The 20,194-nt window shown below is 42.2% G+C and overlaps 1 protein-coding gene across 6 annotated transcripts in view; it reads right to left on the reverse strand.

Moving 5' to 3' along the window:
- TPD52L1 (TPD52 like 1) overlaps positions 1 to 20,194 on the reverse strand; it is a 98,226-nt gene that overhangs the window by 17,274 nt on the left and 60,758 nt on the right. For all 6 annotated transcript variants that reach the window (XM_027603131.2, XM_027603127.2, XM_027603126.2 and 3 more), the window contains exons 2-3: positions 17,610 to 17,725; positions 6,920 to 7,068 (exon numbers count right to left, since the gene is read on the reverse strand). In XM_027603131.2, coding sequence (XP_027458932.1) covers positions 6,920 to 7,068; positions 17,610 to 17,725 — 265 coding nt within the window. The remainder of the gene's footprint in view (positions 1 to 6,919; positions 7,069 to 17,609; positions 17,726 to 20,194) is intronic.

Consider the following 20,194-nt stretch of genomic DNA (forward strand, 5'->3'; position numbering starts at 1 on the left):
CCGTCCCCTTTTCCCCCTACTCCACTGCCCCTAGCAACTACCCTTCTGCTCTCTGCTTCTAAGAATTTGACTTCTTTCTAAAAAAATTTTTTTAGATTCCATATATGAATGATACCATGCAGTATCTGTCCTTCTCTGACTTATTTCACTTAGCATAATGCCCTTGAGATTTGTCCATGTTGTTCAAAGGCAAGATTTCCTTCTTTGTCATGGCTGAATGATATTCCATTGTGTGTGTGTGTGTGTGTGTGTATACCACATCTTTTTCTTTTTTTTTAAGATTGATTTATTTATTTTGATAGAAAGCACGAGCAGGGGGGCAGAGGGAAAAGGAGAGAGACTCTCAAGCAGACTCCCTGCTGAGCAGGGAGCCCAATGTGGGGCTTGATCTCATGACCCTGAGATCAGGGCCAGAGCCAAGACCAAGAGTTGGACGCTTAACCACTGAGCCACCAGGCGCCCCTAAGCTACATCTTCTTCAAGGAATGGATAACATTTACTGGCCAGAACAGCTGAACTGTTTGGCCGGCACACTGACAAGGGGATCTTCAGTAGGGAGAGGTAAGGTTCTCTGCAAACCAAATAAAAGGCATTCTATTGACTTTTCATGCAGTTCATCTTGTCATGTCTTACTGATTTGAAAGTAGTGTCAGTAATCAAAAGGAGAAAGTATATCTTCTAAAACGTTTTGACTTAAAGCATTTTTTTTACACACAAATAGAAGAATTAAAAATTATAAGTCTTTTGATAAGAAGATATTGGATAGCACAAATACATTTTCTGTTACGGGATTTTAAGAAGATTATTGTTTTAACAGTTGCCCATGCAGCATCTCACCAAAGACACAGAAGTATTTAGGCTTATTTTCTTCTGAAGGTTCCTTAAACATGTTACCAAAAGAGATTTACCAGTTGAACCTGGAAAAGAAGAGCCTACTTCCTGCTTTGTGTGATAAGATGAAAGGCAAAAGGTAAGCAGAATAAACAGCTGTCTGAGAGATCGACTATGTGTGTCTTTTGAAATTAGGTCTTTCATCTTCACTGGCACTTCCCAACTCAACCGGTGCTACAAGGGGCTCCTCATAAAAGAAGAGGTAATAGTCATTACTGACTGTAATGCTTTGGAAGTCTAAGAAGCACAAAATCAAAGAGTAAATAAATCACAAACGAAACTTCAATTTTCAACCACCGCGCATTTTTTAATGCTGCATTTTACTCTTTATAAGGATGACGTTATTAATTATTGCAAAGGGATGGAATGGTTTAAATTCCTTCCCAAAACCTTCTCCCTTTGGCAGACCTACCATTTGGTCTGTAGCACAGCTTAGAGGGGGGATTATTAGTGGAGAAATGTCATGGGTTACCGAAGGCTCAACACTTACTAAAATGAAGCCTATCCATTTGAATAGCCCATGAGAACGCTGCATTTCTGAATTCCTACTCCTTCTACCTACAGAAGAGATTCAATTTCTCCTCCTGTGTCCTCCCTACCTCTAACACACCAAAGCCTCCCACCTCCCCCATGCCTCTTTAAAGACCAAAGACAACACAAAAAAGCAGCAGAGAACAAACAACAACAAAACCCCTTAAGACAACAACAAAAAAAGGAGGTGGTAGGAATTTTTGGTGTGTGTTCTTCAAGTCTCTCAAATCAAAGCAAGACAAAACTATGACAAAAACAACAGCAACAACAAACCCCGAATACAGATATCTTTTGACCTGCTACTGTATGGTTATCTTTCCATAAAGGGGATAATTTCAGTATGCTGTGCAATTCTTTCTACTCATCCAGTCCTATTCCTACTTGAATCCTACCATAGACTAAAATATGCCAAGATCCTTCATTAACATATCATAGATTTTCTTTTCAGTATAAATCAAACTAAATAGGTCATGATTGCTTAATCAGTATGCAAAGTATTGCCTCTGGGAATTACCTTCAATCCTCTGACAGCTAAAATTCTTTTTAGTGCTTTGAAATTTAATTCTACCCAACCTAACCCTACCCAGCTCCTCATTTCCTCACATCAAAATTTTCATCCTATGAGGTGTAGATCTTGTCCTAGAATGGGTACCATGGCACTAACAGCAGGGATTTAATTAATTCACGGGGAAAACAGATTCTGTAACCAAGCCCCCCCCCACCATGTGATTAAGACCTTTCCCCACCCCCACCTCGGCAGCCAAGAAAAGAGGGTGGGAGAAAGGTGCACTCCTGAAATTATGTTACTGATACACTTATGCCTCCCTCTTAAGAAAGGATTGATTCTTCCTTACAAAGGCAGGCTCACATCATCCCTAAAAGAGTGAGGAGTCCATGATCATCCACATTTATTAAAGTGTCTTTAGAACTCTCGTGTAGTCCTGTAGCTTTCAATGACATCAATACGCAGATGACTCCCCATGTTTATTTCCATCCCTGACTCTTCCTCCGAGCGGCCCTCTCGACATAGAAACCTGTTTGTCACCAAAACAGAATTCTGAGTCTCCCCACCAGACTTGTTTTCTAGAACAGCAAACAGGCCTACAAGGGATCAGATGCCCTTCTGCCTGCTTTACAAATATTAACTCATTGAATCCTCACTACCTATGAGATAGGTACTAATAGCATCTCATCTCACCTATGCTAGGGACCTAGATTTCAATCCAAGCAACTGGAGTCCAGAGCCCATGGGCTTAGCCGTGATGCATGTAATGCCCACTGCTGTACACAGTCCCAATGCTCCATTGGCTGCCCCCGTCAAAGACCCAACAGTCACATTTGATCCCTCTGTTTGCCTCCTCTCTCACCCCCAAACCTTTGGGAAATCCCCCTGGCCTGGCCTCCAGATCCTGTCCCCTCTCTGTCCCTCACGACCGTCACCGACGTGGACTACTACAACAGTCTCAGAAAGGATCTTCTGGTCTCCACTCCCACCTCTCCCCATTCTGTATAACACAAAGAAACCAGAGTGATTTTTTTTTTTTAAAGGTGAATCGGAACAGATGACTTCCTGCTTCAAATCCTCCAGTGGCACCCAGAGCCCTTAGAATAAGATCCCCAGTCCTCCCCACGGTCTGGGAGGCCCCCCAGGCCCAGACCTCCACCCCTCTCACTACCCTGCAAACCAACCCACTTCTGGCCTCGGGGTCTTTGCAGCAACTCTTGCCTCAGCCCCAAAGCTCTCCCCTGCATCATCACAAGACGGGATCCTTCTGGTCACTCGGGTGTCAGCTCCGAGTGACGTTCCGGGACAGCATTAGGACAGAACTTCCCTGACGAGGACTCTGTCACAGTGGCCCCTGCCCTCTCCTCTAGCCTGTCACCCTGCGCTGTTCTCATCACGGTACTCCTGACAGCTCTTCCTACGGCGGCTCTGTCACGGGTTTCATGCTCCTTTCTCCTTCAACACTCTTAAGAAGCTAGGAAGAACTTTGTCCATCTTGTTGAGTCCCACATCCCGAGGGCTCAGATTAGCTCCAGGGTAATAATGACTAATAGTAGACACACGTAAGGACTTGTTGGGTAAATGAACTGTCACGACCTTTTGAATGGCTTTCTAGTGCCTCTGAAGTAAGAATAACTCTATTAACAGACACCATGAGGCCTTGCGCAAGCCCCGGCCACTTCTCCCTGTGGTCGCCACAACACTAATGAACTGGACTGCTTTCCTGGGGGAGAGGGAGGCTTCTCTCCTTGTGGCCATCACCAGGCTGGGCCTCCCCCAGCAGGCTCCCCCTGCACCCCCTGGCCTGCTGAAGCATCCGTCTCTTGCCTTGAAAAACCTTCCCTGAGACCCCAGACAGGGTTCAATCTCCTGCTTCGTACATAACACTCTATTTTCCTTCACATCACTCCTCTACCTACCATTTAACTGCTTATTTGGAATAACTCGTAAAATACACACAAACAAAAACCAAACTCTGTCTTCCTGACTAATCTTTCAACTCCGTAACCCTAGGGAATAAATCTACTCATTCGACAAAAAGCTTGATACTAACTAGACTGCCTGACTATAAAACCAACTTGTTTTTCAAACATGAGAAAACCCAGAGACTATATATTCTCCCGTGTGGGAGGAGGCTACCCACCCTCCTTGAACTTGCTCACTCTAATTCCACGTCTCCGACGACTGTGAATCTCTCCCCACCCTGCCCCCTCAGACCTAGGGCAAACTTGATGTACCCTCTGCCCAGATACGGGCTGCTCCGTCCCTCCCATCAGCCACGGGGGAGCCGGAGTCGTCCTGCCCTCTGTTTGCTTAGCCCACTCCTGCAGTGTGGTTAGGGAGGCCAAGCAGAAAGATCCTGCCTGGGTCTTACACCCCAGAAGGAAGTGCAGATCAGTGTGGCAGGAGGTGCCCAGGACCGGGATACTGGAGCTCACTCCGCCTCACTCTGTCAGGGCCACTAAGTGGTCTAAGCCACCAAAGTGCAAAGACAGAAGCCAAAACTACTGATGGAGAAGCTCATTTAATTAAGCGCCTAAAATCCAGCTCTCCTGTATAGGAGATTGTTCATATAGTGTGGCAATATCTATTTTAAATTGATAAACACCACCATGCAGTCTCTTATCGTCTTCCATAATTGTCACCATCGGGTTGGGGAAGGTTAATCTGCCTCTGGAGATAACTCGATGGGCTCCCTGGCTCCATCCTGCCCTACTCTGGGCTGTGCCCTGACACAGTCTGGATGAGCTCTTGGGGGACACAGCATAGGAGCAGACAGGACTACCAGGCTGTGATAGGGGAAAGGAACATTCTCCTTTACATGGAGCCGAGGGGAAGCAGAGTGGGGAGACGTCAAGTTCCTTTTAGATGGAACTCTTCATACGAAGGGCACCTTCACTGAGGTCTTAGGACTTAGTTTTCAGTAACCAGCATGCAAAGCTGCCCGCCAGCAAAACGGAAGTAACTGCTGTTCATCACTGGTACTTACTCCTATTGCCAGGCCTATCTATGTCCGGGAGAAAAACTGATTTCCACTAAAATATTAGGAATGTAATAACTTTGCCATCCAATGGATAATGCCAGGGAAGAAAATGCATAACACAAAGACAAAAACTAGGGGCTAATGTTAGGGCTAGGGATAGGAACTTTCTCCATCAGCCTCTAGCCCCCAACTCACGAAAAAAGAAAAATTACATCATGATGTGGGTACCTTCTTCCCTTTGATACGAGAACACCTGGCAAGCAAAATGTTTTAAATCATTAGAGAAGCACCACAATAGTTGAATATTTCATGTATTTAAAAAGTAATCCAATAAAAGTATGATTGCAGAATACCCAAAGTTATTCTGTATCTTGCCTAATACCAGACAAAAAGATAATGGGGAAGCCAAAACCATTTCTGGTGGTGTGAGCAGGAAAAACTCACTTTTCCTGTTGTTTCCTTTGTTCTTGGGCCGACTACCACACTCACAACACATCCGACATCAGAAACATGCTTTTTCCCTCACCAAGCAATTCTGTGACACCAGCTGGGTGTCCTAAATTTTAAGGCACCGCATACCTGGAGAGAGTGTCAGCTCCCACAGGTGAAGGGCTCAATCCTACAAGAGCACCCCCCTCATCCCACTTCAGATGCCAATGGCAAGTCCAGGTTATCACCTGTGTGCTTCTGACCAATGGGCAATAAATCGGAGGTTCCCAGGACCTCCTTCTCGAGTTTGATTAATTTGCTAGAGTGGCTTACAGAACTCAGGAAAATGTTTCCTTACTAGATGACTGGCTTATTATAAAAGGATATGACAAAGGATACAGACAGGGCGAGGTATGTGGGGAGGGCTGTGGGGCTTCCATGCTCTCTTCTGGTGCACCCCTCTCCCAGCACCTCTCTGTGTTTATCAATTCAGAAGCTCTCTGGATGCCATGTTTTGGGGATTTTTATGGAGGTATCATCATAAGGGTATGACCAGTCATTAACTTCATTTCCAGCCCCCTCTCCCCTCTCTGGAGGCACAGTGCTGCAAGTCCAAGCTTCTAATCATGGCTTGGTCTTTCTGGTGACCAGCTCCCCCATCCCAGAGCCACTGAGAGTCACCTCATTAGAACAAAGGATACTGCTGCTATTCTGGAAATTCCAAGAGATTTAGGGACTCTGTGTCAGGAACCAGGGATAGAGAGCAATACACACACACACACACACACACACACACACACACACACACACACACACATATATTTTTCTATTATCTCACATGGCCTTATCCCAGCTCTAAATATTCCCTAGAGTAGAAGGGATGAAAAGCACATCCCCAAAGTATAAGCACTTCTTTTTAAATTAATGGGCAACAAGTCTGTACTAAACCTGCCAACCACCTGGTATAGAAACTGAAAACCCATAGTGAATCCCAAGTATTCTGAGGAAAAAGCATCAGTCCATTTAGAATTGTATGAGAAAACATAAAGAAAAAAAAAATCTATTTAACAAATGCTTAAAAATATAGAATACAGAGAAAAAATACAAACCCATAAAAGTCGTCTGGTCAACAGTTTAATTTCATGAAGCTACTTTTTAGAGTCTGCATCATGCAATGTATTTATTTATTTTTTTTTTAAAGATTTTATTTATTTATTCATGAGAGACAGAGAGAGAGAGAGAGAGAGAGAGGCAGAGGGAGAAGCAGGCTCCCAAGGAGCAGGGAGCCCGATGCGGGACTCGATCCCAGGACCCTGGGGTCATGACCTGAGCCGAAGGCAGACGCTTAACCATCTGAGCCACCCAGGCGCCCCATGCAATGTATTTAATGATTAGTCACATTTATTTTATTTCTAGAGAAAATATTTTTCCTAGCCACAAGTACCAAATCAGCCTCAAAGGATAAATAAATAAATAAATAAATAAATAAATAAATAAATACATACATACATACATACATACAAACCCAGAAGAGGTGAGAGACAGCGGTGATTTTTTAAACGTTCCATTGGGATACTTACGCAGTCGTGGTCTGCACGTCGTACCAGCTTCTGCTGAAATTCTGTTTTAATTCATTCATCAGGTTCATGCCAAGTTTCTGTTTTATCTCAACCAGATGCCTTTCTTTCGCTGATAAGACTTGCCGTAACGTTGTGATTTCGTCTTCTAGCTACAGATGGGAGGGAAAGCGGTGTGGAAAGATGTGAGGGCAGCTGAAACACACACCTGCAAAGCACTCGGTGCTCCAAAGCAACTCTCTGCACACTGTCCTATTACCAGGCCCTCGCTTAACTATAGCAAACGCAGCCCACCGACATGACGGTCTGGTATTTTAAAACAGAAACAGATTATTTTAGTTTTTTGTTTTTTTTTTTAAAGATTGTGTATTTATTTATTTGACACAGAGAGAGACAGATAGAGAGAGAGAGCACAAGAAGGGGGAGCAGCAGAGGGAGAGAGAGAAACAGGCTCTCCGCTGAGCGGGGAACCCGACACGGGGCTCAATCCCAGGACCTCGAGATCATGACCTGAGCCGAAGGCAGACGCTTAACCGACTGAGCCACCCAGGTGCCCTCAGATTATTTTAGTTTTAATGATTATAAAAGTAATCACTGCTCCTTATAAAAAATTCACTCAAAGAGCAAAATATAAACAAGAATGATTACCTATAACCCACCAGGAAATAGCTACCACTCAATTTTTTGGCTTCTAATCTTCCAAAGGTTTAAAAAAACAAAAACAAAAACAAAAACTCAGGGCTTGAACTCACAACCCTGAAATCGAGACCTGAGCCGGGATCAAGAGTCGGATGCTTAACTAACTGAGTCACCCAGGTGCTCCCCCCAAATGTTTTTTTTTTTAATACTGTTCATAGATATAATTTTTGAACAAAAAAATTGGCTTTGTACTGTATGCCTTTCTCCTACAGGCAACTTCAAGTGTCACTGGTCGGTGCTGTGTATTTATTTTTTGCCCATCACACATCGCTGCATTGCTGCAGGCACAGGCTGAGCAGACACTGGTTTTTGCCAAGCTAATGCATCAGGAAGGGAGGAACAAGGGAGGAGAGCATGTATGCAAGAACATGATTTGTGCTGCCTTTTCTTTTTCACTGTGTATTGACAAGTAATTGATGTACAATAAACTGCCCACATTTAAAGTGTATCGTCTGTAAGTTTTGACATGTGTGTTACTCTTGTGAAGTCATCACTGCAATCAAAACAGCGAACACATCCATCACCTCCACAAGTTTTCTAGGTCCTCTTTGTAAGCCCTCCCCTCTCTCTTCTCTCCCCTCCTCCAGGTAGCTGCTGATCTTTCTTTCACTCCACAGCTCATTTTTGTGTGGCTTTGTTCACTCAGTCTAATTATTTGAGATCTTTGAGATTTATCCATGTTGCTGCATTATCAGGGGTTCTTCCCTTTTCATTGAAGACTAGTATTTCATTGTATGGACAGTGTGTTACCTATTCACCTGGTGAAGGACATTTGGGTTTGGCCAATGCAAATAAAGCTGCTATGAACACTCATGTACAAGGTTATATATGGACATATTTCCTCTTTCCCAGGTGTTAGCAGAAAAGCAAATCTCATAAAATTGCTCTTGCTCACTATGTAAAACAGTATGGAGATCCCTCAAAAAAACAGAACGACCACCATACCACCCAGCAGTTTTCCTTCTGGGTAATCATTCAAAGAAAATGAAAACATCAACTCAAAAAGATACATACACCCCCATGTTCATTGCAGCATTATTTACAATAGCCAAGATATAGAAACTGGCTAAGTGTCCACTGATGGATGAATGGAGAAAGAAAATGTCAAACACACACACACACACACACACACACAGGAATATTATTCAGCCATAAAAAAGAAGGAAATGTTGCCATTTGTGACATGGACGGAACTTGAGGGTATTATGCTAAGTGAAATGTTATCAGACAGAGAAAGACAAATACCATATGATCTCATTTATATGTGGAATCGAGAAAAACCAAAGCAAATGAAAACAAGCTCATAGATACAGAGAAAAGATTGGTGATTGCCAGAGGGGAGGGGTGCGGGGGGGAGGGGTGGATGAAATGGGTGAAGAAGGTCAAAAGGTACAAACTTAGTTATAAAATAAGTCACATGCCAAAAATTGCTCTTGCAAATGTAATTTCTAACAAAGCAGTTCTGTAAAAAGCCCAGATTTTAGAGAGTGTTGCTATAACCTATGAAAATCAATTTGAAACTCCATGAAGTCTTTGATTTCAATTACTGTATTTTATTCTGTTGTCATATTTTATAATGTATTGCCCTGGTAAGATTGCTTAAATTTACATCGTTATTTTCTGAACAGTACAAATGACTGTGACTTCCTTTGTGAAGCCAGAAGAAAACTGTTAGTACTCCCGTAGCATCCCACATGCATAGGGGTCATAAAAAGCCTGACATTTTTACTAGATTTCTTATTTTTACAAATGTGGCAGCTGTGTCTCATTTACATTCAGAGTATTGCTCTACTTCTGACCACAAACCACATTTACACTAACACCATCAGTCATCATGCAAATGTGTTCCTTGGATTACCAGAGATACAGCTGCTAGAAAAGCCTCTCAAGAAAGACAAGTACCTTCGCCTTTTTACTAGTGCAAGGAAGATTTTACCCCAATGGTGGACAGATCGGAATAGTGTTGTGAAGCTTCACGGACATAAATAATCACTTAAGCAAAATAGGCATAATTCCAAGTCGGAAGCATCTTAAAGACCACGGTAGAAAAGAACAATCTCTTGGAGTTTTTAATATCAGCAAATGTCCTAGTAATCTATCATTATCCATTTCTTATGTCTATGGGACAGTTTTCTAATGCTCACAGAAATCTTTCTAAAATGAATTACACATTCCATAAACATGTTATAGTCAGCACTGTCTTTTCTTGATGAGCAGGCCTTCAGTATGCAGACATACACTCATTGCTGCAAAAGGAGTCTACTTGGGGACCGCTAAAGGCAGTCATGCTTTTAGTCTCCTCATTAAATGAGAACACACAGTTACTGTAAAATTAAACCCTCTATTCTTTTGCTATCACGTCACATTCCACTCTTTCACCTTTGTCAATGTGTCTTCCTGTGTTTAATCTGTGGCCTACTAATTCTCAAGGTTGTATCTCTAGCTCTCTTTCTGTAGCAGTCTTTTATTCTGTAAAAAGACCTTTTCTGCTTTCTTTTGCATACATAATATGTTTTGAGTGACTGAAATTATTGGGAGTCTTGGGGTTTTTTTATGCATTGGGTATAAATGTGGTTTTCACTGTGTAATAAAAATAATGGGACAATTTTTACCTGGCAGAAAGAACTTACAGATGTAGAGAAGAGGAAAGAGGTTTAAACATCTTGATATTCTCAACCTCCTATCTGTGGGACCCTAGAAATTTACTTAAAATTGGGGGGGGCAGTAGGAGATTCATTAGTTATTTGAGGGAGGTAAGGGATTCATAGTTTTCTAATGAAATCCTTGATCCCCCAAAAGTGAAGAGAAACACTGAAGTGCAATTTACCAAACACCAACCTAAAGAAAGAACAATGAAGTCCCATGCCTTAACATTTTAAACATGGAAGCACACATTAAAAAGCATTTGTAAGGAATAGACTTTTAATGATGGAAACGTGAACTTGGTTACTCAGTTGGGTCTATTCTCAGGTTTTTTAATGAAATTCTCATCATTTCAATGAAATGCTGAGACACATTTCTTGAAGCTTTCGGTATATTTATCAGTGATCTAAATATATGCCAAAAAAATCTACAAGCAAATCCAGAAATTGAAAAAACACATAATCTTAAATTATATTAGCTTGCAAGAATGAAAATGAGAACCACATCTCTTTACACAGAACAGAGAGTTCTGCCCCACAGCAAAGCCTTTAATCACAAGTATTTTATTTTTTGTAAATTTTTTTATTGTTATGTTAATCACCATACATCACATCATTAGTTTTTGATGTAGTGTTCCATGATTCATTGTTTGTGCATAACACCCAGTGCTCCAGGCAGAATGTGCCCTCTTTAATACCCATCACCAGGCTAACCCATCCCCCCACCCTCCTCCCCTCTAGAACCCTCAGTTTGTTTTTCAGAGTCCATCGTCTCTCGTGGTTTGTCTCCCCCTCCGACTTACTCCCCTTCATTCTTCCCCTCCTGCTATCTTCTTCTTTTTCTTTTTTCTTAACATATGTTGCATTATTTGTTTCAGAAGTACAGACCTGTGATTCAACAGTCTTGCACAATTCACAGCACTCACCATGCTCATGGTGAGCGCTGTGCCCCTCATTTGACTAAAGAGATTTTTTGGTCTAGTTACACCAGTGGTTTTCAATTTCAGTTTACATAAAAGTCACTCATTGGGCATATTTAAAATGCAGATTCCAGATGTATGCCCCTTTTAATGCCCTGAGATTCTGATATCTTCAATTTGGTAGGGCCAGGCTACATACATTATTTAACAAGTGCTCCCAGTTACTCTGATGCAGGTGGTATGGAAACCGGATATCATAAGTACCTCTGTAAGCCACATCAAATTCTTTTTGGGATGAGGTAGAGTGCAGAAGTCTTTAATTGAAATATTTAATATACTCTTTCCCCTTTAATTTTAAATTAATCATTTCTTTATTATAAACTAATAGTCTGGTTCTTTGGTTTCTTGACTCCCTAGAAGATCTCCTTGTATGACCAATATTTATGCCTAAGATTAGATATTTAAACTTGATTATTTAAATATGAATTAACATGCACATAACAAGTGTCGGAGGATGTAGCAAAATTGGAACCCATGTACATGGCCAGGTAGGAATGGAAAATGGCTCAGCCTCTTTTTTGTAAAAGAGTCTGGTAGTGTCTTAAAAAGTTAAACCTAAAATTACCATATGACCCAACAATTCCACTCCCAGGTATATTCCCCAAAGAATATAAACAAATACATGTATACACATGCTCATAATAGCACCATTCACAATAGCCAGATGTGAAAACAGCTGAAATACCCATCAAAGAATGAACAGATCAACAATTGCAGTATACACAAAAATGGAGTATTCAGCCATAAAAAGGAAGGGAGTATTGAGACATGTTACAAAGTGGATGAACCTCAAAAACATTAGGCTAAGTGAAAGAAGCCAGACATGAAAGGTCATCTATTATATGAAATATACAGAATAGTAAATCCAAAGATACAGAATGCAGAAGGGGAAATGGGAAGCAACTGCATAACGAATATGGGGTTTCTTCTTGGTGTGCTAAAAATAGTTTGGAACTAGAGGTGGTAGTTACACAACATTGTAAGTACACTAAATGCTGCTGAACTGTTCACTTTAAAACAGTTAATTTTATATTAAAATAGTTAATTTTATACCTCACTAAAAAATGCAAAAAATTATAAATTAATCTGAACTAGCTAATGAATTATCTTCAAAATGAAATTTATGTTAGAAGATTGAAAATTTACTCTCCAATTTTATCTGCTAGGTTACATAAAATATCTAACTTATATCCAGACAAAGAAATACTTTCATAAACTATTAAATCATCAGTATAATGCTTAGGCGTAAGAGCATTTGGTCTCTTGCATCCACTGCTTCAAGGCCAGCCTCCTCTCCTGGCTAATCATGCCTTTGGCGAAGACTCCTAAGAACTAAGATTAAAATCCAGATACTACTTGAGAGAGTGCAATGGTTATTTTTATGTGTCAATTTGACTGGGCCATAGAATGCCCAGCCATTTGGTCAAACATCGTGTTGCGTGTACCCAGGAGTGTGTTCCTGCATAAGATTAACAATTGGATTGGTAGACTGAGTAGAGCAGATTGTCTTCCCAAAGTGGGTGGGCCTCGTCAAATCAGTTGAAGGTCTAAATAGAACAAAAAGGCAAAACCTTCCTTCAGTTAATAGGAACTCCTCTAGGGGCGCCTGGGTGGCCCGGTCGTTTAGTGTCTGCCTTTGGCTCAGGTCATGATCCCAGCATCCTGGGATCAAGCCCCACATTGGGTTCCCTGCTCCACAGGAAGCCTGCTTTCTCCCTCTCCCACTCCACCTGCTTGTGTTCCTTCTCTCACTGTGTCTCTCTCTCTGTCAAATAAATAAATAAAATCTTTTAAAAAAAAAAATAGGGACTCTTCTTGCCCGGCTGCATTTGAGTTGGGACACTGTTCTTCTTCCTTCAGATTTAAACTGTAATATCAGCTGTTCTTAGGCCTCGCGCCTGCTGGCCTTCAGACTGGAGCTACACCATCAGCTCCTCTGGGTCTCCAGCTTGCTGACTGTAGATCCTGTGACTGTCAGCCTCCATAATCACATCAGCCAATTCCTTGTAAAATCTCTATTGGTTCTGTTTCTCTGAAGGACTCTGATACAGAAGGATATTACAATAAGACATTACTAATTATGAACACTTCAGTTGTTCACTACTGAGTCCAGAAAGAATGAAGAAGGCCTTGAAGGAAGCAACTAAGAGAGAGAGGCCCAGAGCCCAAGGCACTTCTTTGTAAGTCTACGAGACAGGTGGCTTGAGGGTACTGTGTTCTTCCTGGGGAATCACACACCAAAGGAAGGGAGAAGAGCCCAAAGGGAGATGAAGGAAGCCTGAAAATTGGCTTTGCCTACTTGATCATGTTGCCTGGTGTTTTTCCTACTCCTATTAATGACTATTTTTCTTGAGTCATTTTATCTAGAGGACACTGGCAGTATTTGATGGTTATATCATCATAAATTTACAGTACTAATCCCAACATTTCATCCTTTTCAAAAGCCCATGCACGTTATGGAATACAAAGAGTAACATGAGGCTTAGTGAAGTAAAAGTAGAATAGGATGGGAGCAGCACAGAAAGAGTGAGCAAGTTTATTCAAAGACAGAGAGAGAGAGGGGCACCTGGGTGGCTCAGTCTGTTAAGCGTCTGCCTTTGGCTCAGGTCATGATCTCAGGGTTTTGGGATGGAGCCCTGCGTTGGGCTCCCTGCTTGGCAGGGAGTCTGCCTCTTCCTCTTTCCCTCCTCCTGCTTGTGTTCTCTCTCTCTCAAATAAGTAAAATCTTAAAATAAAAAGGGAGAGAGAGAAAAAAAAAAAACAAAGATGTGTAAAGACCTCAAAAAAGATGTCAGGAGCTAGTGAGAACAAATAGCTGAAATAAAATAGTATGTCTTTATATATTGGTAAGGTTTGCAAGAAAGCATATTCAACTTCTGGTATTCAAAAATGAAAATATTTTGGGGCACGAGGTTGGCTCAGAAGGTAGAACATGTGTCTCTTGATCCTAAGGTCATGGGGTTTGAGCCCCAAGTTGGGTGTAGAGGTTACTAAAAAAATAAACTTAAAAAAAGTAAATATTTCTTTAAGCTATAAAATAATTCAAGTTCATTATAAATCTAATTGTATACCTTCTATACACAGACTACTGCAGCAGATCAGAGGTGATACTGGCCTCACAATGAAGAAACTTTTAAAAACACACATACCACATGATCACAATAATAAACTAAAGACTAAATTGTGTTAATAACAGATTCCTCTTTTAAAATGTAAACTTCATCTAAGATGTAGCCTTTTGGACGATACTGGCTTATTTTAGGTCTCCTGACATAAGGACGGATCTTCTGTTGCCAGCACTCAGTAGCACACAACGATATGTTGGCTGTGTGGATGAGTGCAGTTATGAGTTTGCCCAAAGTATAAGGGCATCCTCTTGGGCATATAAGCAACAAAATAGTGCAGGATAAAGCAGGAGGGAGGGATCCAACATAGTCACGAGACAGCGGGAGAATCTGAGGACAGGAAGGAGAGGAGCACATTGAGGAGGAGACTGGATCGTTGGCACATTCCTAGACCCCCTGTAAGCAAGGGAGTCAGAGATAAGAAGTCCTCGTACACAAAGCTCTTGCTTTTGGTCATGGCCACCAGTGATCGCCTGACTCAAAGGCAATCTCCTGGGCTGCCCTGTGAGGTGTCCTGTTATCCAAGTGGCAAATGAATCGAGTTGGATCTTCTGTCAGGCACAGAGAGGGGCTGCTTGCGACCAGGTGCCCAGGAAGAATGTCTGTGGAGAGCTGAGGAAGCTGGGCTATCTAAAAACCGTCTCTGGTCTTTGGAGGGCCACTTGTGGGACTGAAGAGATTGCTCCCTGTGTGTCCTTGCTGTAATGAAACACTAGCATCTGAGCTAATCTGAATGCATATGTGATCTGAAAGAACCTGGTTTGGGGTCGGTATGTGAGTGTGCATGCACACTTGTGTGAGCAAGTGTGTGTATGTGCGCACACACACACACACACACACAGCAGCAGCAGCAGCATGCATTTGCAGAAGGGCAGGGAAAGCAGACTTAAGAAAAGGATGAGCATTATGCAGAGGTGGCCTGAGGTGGAGGGAGAAGAAATGGAAATGTGAAGAGAAAAAACAGCAAAGATACATTTCCTTTGCTTTTCACTGGGCCTTGGGCACACAGCTGCGCCCATGTTCCTCTGGGAGTCACGATGCCACTCTCGCAACATGCAGGACTTCTTCATTTCTGAAGAATCCAGAAATAAGAGAGAGGAAGCACTCTAAGGGATGAGAACATGAATCCTGGTAACTTGAACATAGTAACGGGGTCTCGTGTTACTTTCAGAAGTCAGGCTCAAGAGTCTTAGTAATGAGATGTGCTGGAAGCTTAGTAATGTGGCCAAGTGAGACAGGAATTTCTGGAAACAGCACTGGTTTTTCGTATTACGGGAGCATCCACTTAGAACCAAGGCTCGCTTTTTCTTGATTAGAAAAGTAATGCACGCTCACTGTTGACCGTTTAGAAAATAACGAACACACACAAAAACACACTGATATATGTGTGTGTGTGTGTACCCGAGCAGTCCTAGAACCCAGAAAACTCAAGGCATTTTTTGAAGGTTGGTCGGCTACAGAGGTTTTGTCTAAACTTAAACTTGGACTATAACAGTGAAGGAATTAAATTTTAGCTTAGAATCAGTTAGCTGACACCAGTCTGCGGAATATAACTTTTGGACATCACAAGTGACATGAACAAGCTGGTCATGAACCAGAATTCCGGACCGTAAGAAAACATGGAGCTAGGACATTTTCCTCCATAGCTGACTTCGGTCGGCGCGTGCCGGCATATGCAGCCAACTGGAAGTCGACTGGGTGGTTCTAGATCAGTGGCCACAGACAGACCCGGCTCAAGAACCAGGCTATTTGATCTGAGGAACTGTGCTTACTGAAATAATTTCTGTTGTACCAGAAGAACAAGCTGCTTTTTCATTTTACAATGAAGTTATTTTTGGGTGTGCTTTGTGAAAGCACCTAAAAAGTCTTTAATATTATTATAAGCTCTTAAACAAACACCGCCAGAGGATTAGAGAGAGCTTGAAGAGCCTGGAGCGGACCAAGCACGGTGAGGGTGAGGTGGAGCTCAAAGCTGTGTCCTCAGCCTGCAACTGAGCCCAGAGCCCTGCTTCTGGCTGGACCAGGAGGAGCTTCCGACCCTCGGAACCAGGGACACAGAATGGGGAGGGATATGGGCCTCATCCCTCTGGCCCTACTGCTTCTTCTCTTTGAAAAGCGCCCTTTCTCCACTGCTTTCCTCCCACAATGTAACCGCTCATTAGGAAAGTGTTTAAGGGTTAGTGGGTGCTGTAAGCAATTGGCTGTAACAAAAGTTGTACTCCTGATGAGCCAGGCATCCTGCCCACCTCTAAGTCCAGAGGCCCACGGAAACTACACAAGAATTAAGGAAACCTGCATTCACCATAGCTTTCCTTTCTGCCCCCAGAGCTTTATTCTTCGGCAAACGAGTACACAACTTAAGAAGTCTAGGTGCTTCTATGACTGACTTTTTTTTTTTTTTTTTTTTTTTTTTTAAAGATTTTATTTATTTGAGAGAGAAAGAATGAGACAGAGAGAGCATGAGATGGGGGAGGGTCAGAAGGAGAAGCAGACTCCCCGCCCAGTGGGGAGCCCGATGTGGGACTCGATCCCGGGACTCCAGGATCATGACCTGAGCCGAAGGCAGTCGCTCAACCGACTGAGCCACCCAGGCGCCCTATGACTGACTTTTTAATTACAGAAATAAATCACTACAAAGTATTTGTTGAGCTAAGTTGCTGACCTAAAGCAAGAACTGCTCTTAAAAAGGAGCTTTTGCACCTGTACTTACAGCAAGGTCTTGGAAGAATTCATCAGGTCTGTAAGTGATTACGATTCCCATAATATTGTGAAATTAAAAAGAATAAGAGGTGCATATTTACAGCTAATTGTCATTGTTGCTTAAGCAACATAGCTATTCCTTTTTCTACTACAACCAGTGGATAATAGACAACTAGAATTACAAAAACATCCTAGAAAAAAATGAATTACCTTACAATAATCATTTATTAAATTTTATTAAATGAAAGACAACAGGGGCGCCCGGGTGGCCCAGTCGGTTAAGCATCCGACTCCTGATTTCAGCTCAAGTCATGATCTCAGGGTCATGACATCGAGCCCCACGTGGAGCTCCATGCTGGGTTGTGGAGCCTGCTTAAGATTCTCTCTCCCCCCACCCTGCCCTGCTCCCCACCCCTGCTGGCGCTCTCTCAATAAATAAATAAATACATGAAAAACAACATAATTATAACATGGGACTTAGACAAAACTAACACTAACTCCTAAGATCCTGAGACAGACAGAACAACAGTAAGATGACCAAACATACCTGAACTAATTCTGCTTTTAATTCTTCTCTTTCCTCCTCAGACAGCATGCTAGAGAAGTCGGCACTGGCTACTGTGTCATCATCTCGTCCTTGCAATGCTTCAGTCTCCAACAAACCTTTGGGCAAGAGGGACAAAACATAATGCAATTAAAAAAAATGAATTTAGCCAACTTGTGTCTCCACAGTCTGGAGATAAACTAGATACACTGACAGACCCTCCTGCTAAAAAACAATTTAAAAATTCCTGGGGCGCCTGGGGGCTCAGTCAGTTGGGCACCTGCCTTCAGCTTGGGTCATGATCTCGGGGCCCTGGGATCAAGCCCCATGTCGGGCTCCCTGCTCAGTGGGGAGCCTGCTTCTCCCTCTCCCTCTGCCCCCCACACCCAGCTCGTGTGTGTGCTCTCTCTCTCAAATAAATGAATGGGATCTTTAAAAAATAAATAAATGAAATAAAAAACAACCAAAAATTCCAGAAAAAAAAAATCTTTCTAAATGTGTAATGAGCTGCCAAGAAAGTAAAGAATACTAAGAAGCCAAAGGAACTACATCAAAGTGGGAAGCCAGAGGTGTAAACAAAAGAAGTTTTCCTTAGTTCCACATTTGCCACCCAGACGAATTCCAGCTTCGGTGTTCACTGTCCCCTGGGGGGGCAGGGGGCAGAGGACAAAGCCTAGGGCCACCCAAGGAGGAGAGGGGATCTGCATCCCCACAGGACTGCACCCTGAGAGGAAGGTGACCTGGAAATTAGTACCATCGCTGCCCACAGGCATCTGGGAGGCAAGCAGCCTTGACACTCAGCACTGGATGGACGGCAAAATGAGCCCGCTGAGACTCCTCACCCTGAGCGGGACTGTGTGAACCAGCAACTTGAATGCACACTACGTGGGTGGCCCAAAAGAAGCTGGAGATAAGACAGCACTGTGACTTTTTTCCACTTTGGACGTGGAAATCGTGTGGATTCGAAACCTAGAGCAGCAGCAGCAGCTGTGGGGAGACATCAGAGACAAACTGATGCCGGTGGAGGGAAACAGGGAAGCGCTTGGCTTCTTGAGGACATCACTGTGCCGCACGATGACCCCGGAACAGCACCACTTCTAACTTGTTCTGTGAGAAAAATGCCTTTTGGTCGAAAAAACTGATGTTCCCTAGTAGAGCCCCCTGGCATCTGGATACCTCAAACATGTATGTTCTCTGAAGGATTGAGCAAACAGGCCCCCACATATATGGAAGCTTCACTTAGGACATGAGCTATGACGGAGCTGGCATTTATAAATCTGTGGGGAAAGGAAGATCTTTTAGTAAGCTGTCCCTGGACAAATAGTTATCCATGTAGAAAAAATAAAATTGGACACCTTCACATGATTCACAAAGATCAAATTATAAGCACTTTAGAAGACAGTAGGGTTTATGAACCTCTAGGTAGGAAGGGACTTCTTAACAAGACACAAAAAAAGGCAAATCATAAAAGAAAGGGTGAATAAAATGACAAATGTCTCTTCATCACACACACTATATGGAAATTAAAAAACAAGCCACTAAATGGAAGAAGGTCTTTCCCATCTGTATAACTAGCAAAAGATGAGTTCCCAGCATAAACAGAATTCTTACAAACCAGGCTAAAAAATGGAAATAACCCAACAGAAACATGGCCCCGAAGACCCAAAACAGATTTGCTATAGGAAGAAATCACAAAGGGTTACCCAAGAAAATATGCTCAACCTCACTGATGTTTAGGGAAATACAAATTAAATCATTTCACATCCACTGGATTAGTAAAAAGTTCAGAGTCTGACATCAAATGTTGATGACTACATGGAGCACGGAAACTCTCATACTCTGCTGGCAAGAATATAAAGACAGACAAATAACTTGGGAAATAACTTAACATGATCTAGGAAGTTCACACACCCTACCATCCAGCAATTCTACACCTATGTATATACCTGAGACACTCATATATGAGCACCAGAGGTTATCAATAAGAACTTTCATGGTAGCAAAAACTGTGGATCATGCAAAAGTCCATAAACAGAGAAGGCACATAGTATACTGTGATGCATTTACACCAGCACGACTGACAGCAGTGAAGTGAGTAAGCGACACCCTACATGGATAAAACTCAGAAACAAAACACTGAGTGAAAAACATAAGTTGCAAAAGAATAATAAAATATAATCTCAGCCATATGAAGACCAAAAACATGCAAAACTAAATAAAATATTGTTTAGAAATAAAATTATAAAGAAAAGCAACACTACGATAAAAATATTTCAGGGCCAGGATTTTCTCTGAGGTGGAGTGGGTGTAGATGGGGACAGGGAACTTAACAAAGGATCTCTATAGGGCTAATGGTAATGCTCCGTTTCCGGGACACTGGATTTTCGGGTATGAGTATTTTCTACACTTTAAACTTTGTAAATATTCTTTTGTATATATATTATTATTTGAGAAAACAATTAAAAATAGAGTTTATCTAAAGTCAAAATGAAAGGTAAATAATTATCCTACAATATCAGGACATTTTAGGTAAAGAGAATAAAAATATGAACCAATCTGCAAAGCTCTTCTCAAGCTGACCCCACTCT

Source organism: Zalophus californianus, chromosome 7 (genome assembly GCF_009762305.2).
Source record: "Zalophus californianus isolate mZalCal1 chromosome 7, mZalCal1.pri.v2, whole genome shotgun sequence".
In the NCBI taxonomy this organism is placed as follows: Eukaryota; Metazoa; Chordata; class Mammalia; order Carnivora; family Otariidae; genus Zalophus; species Zalophus californianus.